At 38.7% G+C, this 5,676-nt stretch overlaps 1 protein-coding gene across 4 annotated transcripts; it reads right to left on the minus strand.

Annotated features, from left to right (window-relative positions):
• Window positions 1–2,185: 2,185 nt before the first annotated feature.
• LOC107077380 (dnaJ homolog subfamily B member 9) lies at window positions 2,186–5,625 on the minus strand. 4 transcript variants are annotated; one of them, XM_015347363.2, is made up of 4 exons: window positions 5,608–5,625; window positions 4,850–4,923; window positions 3,626–3,851; window positions 2,186–2,677 (listed from the first exon to the last, which is right to left on the minus strand). In XM_015347363.2, the coding sequence occupies exons 3-4, from the start codon at window positions 3,846–3,848 to the stop codon at window positions 2,262–2,264; spliced, it is 639 nt and encodes a 212-aa protein (XP_015202849.2). In that variant the 5' UTR covers window positions 3,849–3,851; window positions 4,850–4,923; window positions 5,608–5,625; the 3' UTR covers window positions 2,186–2,261. The 4 variants fall into 4 exon arrangements, with proteins under 4 accessions (XP_015202849.2, XP_069045470.1, XP_015202848.2 ...); XM_069189369.1 differs by lacking the exon at window positions 5,608–5,625 and adding an exon at window positions 4,137–4,283 and having other exon boundaries at window positions 4,850–5,457; XM_015347362.2 differs by lacking the exon at window positions 5,608–5,625 and having other exon boundaries at window positions 4,850–5,453.
• Window positions 5,626–5,676: the final 51 nt, after the last annotated feature.

The raw sequence follows: 5,676 nt of genomic DNA on the forward strand, positions 1-5,676 counted from the left end.
AGGTACAGGCTCACTATTTCAAACCCAGGAGATTCTAAGAGTATAATTTGATGTTGCTTACTAAAGGCTTTTTACATACAAGGTACCCTATGAATACTCATTCAGTGGTATGTTTCTGTGGACTATGGAAATAGGCAAAATATATTATCTAAGAATAATCTTCTAAAAATAATGTTAACACAATACTGTAAGCAAAGGCTGTAAGCCATCTGCTTTAAATCTAAATTTTGCTAAAATGAAAGAAACAAGTATTAGTGTTTTTCTGTACTTGAAAAGGGTATATTTATTCCATCAGTATATATAATTTTTTAAAATATATATACTGATAGAAAAAAACAACATTTTCTGGAATGAGAATACTATAGTAATAGGTTATGTATTTTCACAAAAAGTTGTCAATTTGTTTTAAGCCCTCTGACCAGCAATACAGCTTGTGCAGTGAGGCACTGCAACGTGCCAAACACATGAAAGCTTGTTAGGTGCACTTTTACCCCACGAGGTCAAGGTGGAACAATGTCTGATCAGGTCACCTTTAAAAAGGCCTTAATTCAAAGCTTAGGTCACTGCGAGAAAAAGGCCACACAGGTTTTCTGTGCATTCCATAATGCCTCGAATGTCAACAGAAGCAAGGGAGAGGGCTATTGGTATCCTGAAGGCAGGCATTTCATGTGCCAGCATTGCCAGACACTATGGAGTAAGCCGCTCCACTGTGTCCGGACTGCAGAGAAGGTTTCAGCAGACCGGCAGGAAAGATGACCGTCCAAGATCCAGTCACCCTCGAGTGACCACACCAGAGCAGTACCGATACATCAGACTGGTCCATCTGAGAGATCGTTTCAGATCTGCCACCTGTACTGCTGCTGAAACTATCGGCAGACACAATGCCCGCATGAGTGACAGGACAGTGAGCCTCCATTGTGCTGGCCTTAGAGCAAGGCAACCTGTCAGAGGCCCTCTGCTCACACCTCCTAGACGTCACACCTGACTGGGGTGCTTCTTATTCTATTTTCTGTATGAGGACATGATGATATCAGATATCATTTCAGTAACTAAAATGGATCACTACCTGTGATACAGTATCTATGCATATTTCCTAATCGTTTGGTTTTTGAATGTTTTCTTAAAAAATAGATCACTAATCACCTATGCAAATTATTGTCAATAAAATCGACTACTGATCAGTCAAACACTGAGATTTAGCACTATGTTTGAGTTCGAAAATGCTTTCCTAGCCAAATCCTTGCAGAAACAGTTTTCCTGTCTACTCTGCAGGAAGCTTTTAGGGTGTTTTTGATGGCACATTTGAATCACAAAAAGCCCAAAATACTGTACAAGACAAAATCTGAAACTATTGTATATATAGATGCTAAATTCCTATTCTTGAATATTAAATTGATTTCTGTTTTCCTAAAATTAAATATACAGTACTCAACCAGCTTTTCAGTCGTTTAGTTACAATCTAATGAATGAGAAAGAGGGATGAAATGTGTAGAAGGCATTTGCCATGACTCAGCTAGCTGAGAGAATGTCAGCCTAGCTGTGAGGATAGGCTGCCCAAACATCCCTCATTACTGCATTCAATCTTGTAAGGAGCTACTACAAGGATGAAGATGGGGTGCCGGGAGGGGTGCAAGGAAGATGAATGAAGGCACGACCTGGGTGCAAGATTTATAGTCATACTGTAGGCAAGCAGAAATAAAGAATGCAAAATAAAGATCTACTGGTCACTTCCTCCAGAACTTCAATTATAAACTCCACTTATGTTGCCTGCTAATGTGTATGACCAAATTCAGTAATATTCACTAGGAATAACACCCAAGAATTAAGCAGACGGAAAGGTTTGTGGAGTGTTTTAGTCGCAATACAATTTCGATTAGCCAGCTTGGCTTGAGGGCTAACCTCCTGGCCATAGGACGAGGAGGCTGGGACCCTCGTATGGAATGGCTAAGGGGCAGCTGTAAAGGCAGAGATGGGGTGGATCTGGGATGCAAAAAGAAATATGCAAGGGAGGGAAGGGGATTAACTAACTTGTACAATGTTTTAGGCAAGGAAAAGGCATCAGGAATGATTACAAATTACCGACAGCTGAGGCTGATTGAACTTGGCTATGGTGATCCCACCTAAACTTTCATTATAAACTCCATTAAGTCAGACATAACACAATGACTGTTAAACATACAAAAAATACAGGTTAACAATTTATTAAACAGTGAATTAAATAACAATTCTACCAAGTTAGCAATCTTTAACCCCTCAATTTGTTAATCGCCTTCACATATCCTCACTGTGCTGCCATCCAATTTTTGATCTATCCAGCAAAAGCTTTCTGGCTCCTGATTGTTGAGAGAAGCATCGTCAAAATACACATTCATGTTCATGTCATCAAAAGGATCCCGGAAAAGATCGTAGAAATCATGGTGGCCAAACTCGCCATTAAAATAGCTCTGTCCCTCATGCTTCTGTGCATCTACAAATTCTTCCCCGGAGTCCCAGTCTTCTCCTGGCATCTCATACATTATATCGTCATCAAATTGGAAGCCGCGGAAAAAATCGTCAAAGTTAAAGGTGAAAAACTGCTGGCCGAAGTCAGTTCCATCTCCATGGTCGGGCTCAAAAGCCTGGTGTCCAAACTCATCGTACTGCCGTCGCTTTTCAGCGTCTGAAAGCACTTCATAGGCTACAAAAAAGAAAAAATAAAGTTGTGATTTTCATGTTCTGCTCAAGCTACCTTACAAATTAGAAGGCACTTAGCACACTGCAAATGCTTAAATCTAAGAAGCATAAAAACACAAATGCCCCCATATCCATCCCTCCAAGTTGTGTTACTATCATTTCAGCAAAAGACCATTGAATTCTGAGCTTTTGATGAAAATGTTGTGGATTTCGTATTATATTTTTGAATCTTCTTTCCTGAAGCTCTTAAACAGCAGCTTCACAGCCCACAAAACTGACTAGACTTACAGTACTTCGCAACCATTCAATACTTGAGGCACTGTAATTTTTTTAAGACAGTCTCTTCTTATAGCTCCACAATGAAGGTTTTGTCCACCTTTCCTTTCTGCATATTTGCATCAAAGTACATATGAATTCAACTAATGGTCATCTTAGTAAAGGTACTTAAGAATTAGTACAGAATAAAAGCATTATTTCAGCTCATATGTAAAGACAAAACCAATGTTTTATTCTCACTGGAGCGAGGCCATAGACACCCAGTGCCTCTCAATAATTACTGAAGGTTCACTGTCAGACATTCAGAGTAGGCTTTTAGAAGAATGAAATACAAATTGCTTCTGCCATTCTTCCAAATGACTTCTACATTTGGTAAACATGATAAAGAAGTCAAGGCTTTTCATTTGTATTCATGTTTTTAGGCTTTTCGTGGTACTTGAATTGGAAAACTAATGTTTTGGAAAATTCCATTTCGTCACTCCTCTACTAGTAAATTGCTATTGATTAAATGTTGTCATAAGGCAAGTGAGTAAAGAGCAGGACAGTGCACTAAAACCTTCTAGTGTAGCTTACTTGACTTTGGCCTGACCTTCTACAATAATGGCAAATCAACAGAAACCAATGATAACTGATGCATAAAGTCATGCCTGCTGTATTAGTTTGGTTAACTCCTTACCTTCAGCAATCGCTCTGAAGTTTACTTCAGCCTCTGGGCTCTTGTTTTTATCAGGGTGGTACTTCATTGCTAGTTTGTGAAAGGCCTTTTTTATCTGTCTGTCTGTGGCAGTCCTGGGGACATCCAGAACCTCATAATAATCCCTCTTTGCATCAGTCAGATCCACAGACAATACCTGGCACAAAACTATAGCCAGGTATACAGTAGGGAAATATTCCTTCATTGCCTAACAAAAAGACATTGTGTTTTAGAGTAAGAATAAAACAAGAGCATTGCATTTCTAGAAATGATCCTCAATGAGAAGGACATACAGGTACATTCAGGATTTTAGCTACTGTAAGCGTTTCGTGAACGTTAACCAGTTGTCAAATTCTTGACTTAGCAGTAAATGGATTAATTAATACTGCAGTCTTTGCGTGTCGCTGCATAAAAGTTGCCTTGGTAAGAGACTCGTCACCGCAACCTCGCACGGTACGTCCACAAAAGGAGTAAACCTAGTGACAGAACTGACCTTATTTATGCAAACCATTTATGTCAAATTGCAAAAAAATGAAAAAAAAAATGAAATTACTAGGAACTAGGATGTTTTAAGATAAAAAATAACAATATTTAGGTTTCCTTTGTTAAAAATGTACTTTCCACCTTTTTCTCTTGTATACTGTAAAAGAAGTAAAACAAACAAACCTTTAAATTCCGTACATATTGTTCTCAAATGATCTACAATGTATTTTCGAAGGGGTCTGGGAGCAAAAGAACTTACAGTAGCTTTCAGACTTCTGATATCACAAATGAGTAGAAGCGAATGTTAAGAAAATCAAATTGGTGTAGCGCCAGTACAAAAAATAGAAATGGTTAGGGGGACAGCACTGGTTCGACCCTTAATTGATGTTCTCGACTGAGTATTAATTTGTTTGGAGAACAGGAAGAAATCAATCTAGGAAAATAAAGCAACGTTGCGGGTTTCACATTCCGTCCAATGCGTTTCTGTCGTAGACGAAGCAGCGCTTCACAGAAAACAGCTGCAAAATGTCAACACGCGTGGGAAGTCACGTCACCATAGCAAGCAACATTTTTCTCCGAAGCTAATACTGTAACTTCAACTGACAGCGCATGCGGCAGGAAAAGAACACAAGGACAAGTTTGTCAGACCTGATTGGCACTTTATGAAAATAACAATTATTTACATGAATAGTTGCTCTAAACGTGGAAGATATCGGTACTCACAACTTAATTCCAATCGTCCTAAACTTTCAAACAGGACCCTCGTAATCTTCAGTGATGATTCTGACACCAAAGGCCTGCGTGTGCAAAAAGGAAGATTCTTATTTAATGCTTACAAGCCCATGTGATAAAATAATTTTCACGCAATTCTGGGAAAAATGCACCATAGCGACTGTTTTCAGTATCGGGTTGACCTGGAAGTGCAATTACAGATTTAAGAGTGCTAATAATTCCTTAAAGTAAAAGTCTCCGGTCGCTTTTATCCCTCCACTTGTTTGGATTTTTTATGGATTCAAACTAAAGAGAGAAAATGCATTTGTATTGCTTCAAAAAGAAACAAATAATTAACAGCTAATCCTAAGTCCGTTTGATATACATTAAGATTGATGTTCCCTCCCTTCTCCAAGTTGCAGTTGACGTATTGTGCATAATTCCAGGTCACAGTTATATGATATGTTATCTTAAAACCCCTTTTGAATTTTAGCTGAAATCGTGTTCTGCCGTTTTTGCAGTCTTTGATATCTATCTGATTTGCAATGCAACTTTCAAGAAAGTCTTCGTCTTTACATGAATCATGCTTTTAAGACCCAATATACTTTTTAGTGAGCTATATGGCTAAAAATCAGAATTAGTCCGTAAAGCAAGTTATGAAACCAAATATCCTAGCCAGTTTATGAATTTACATCGCAGTCAAATATTCATTTTGGAGCACTTTGCGAAAAGAACTGCTCTCTAGGCAAAGCTGTCGACACGAAATTTACCGCCGCCAGCGCCACTAGATGTCTCTGTTCAGTGCAAAGGAGCTCGTCGTACATTTTATAGTCTTGGTG

The sequence above is a fragment of the Lepisosteus oculatus genome, chromosome 4, assembly GCF_040954835.1.
Source record: "Lepisosteus oculatus isolate fLepOcu1 chromosome 4, fLepOcu1.hap2, whole genome shotgun sequence".
Classification (NCBI taxonomy): domain Eukaryota; kingdom Metazoa; phylum Chordata; class Actinopteri; order Semionotiformes; family Lepisosteidae; genus Lepisosteus; species Lepisosteus oculatus.

Excerpts from the sequence above, each read along its gene's own strand:
- LOC107077380 (XM_069189369.1), bottom strand. Across the intron at positions 2,678-3,625 it reads CTTCAGAGCGATTGCTGAAG|CCTATGAAGTGCTTTCAGAC; the intron begins GTAAGGAGTTAA and ends TCTTTTTTGTAG.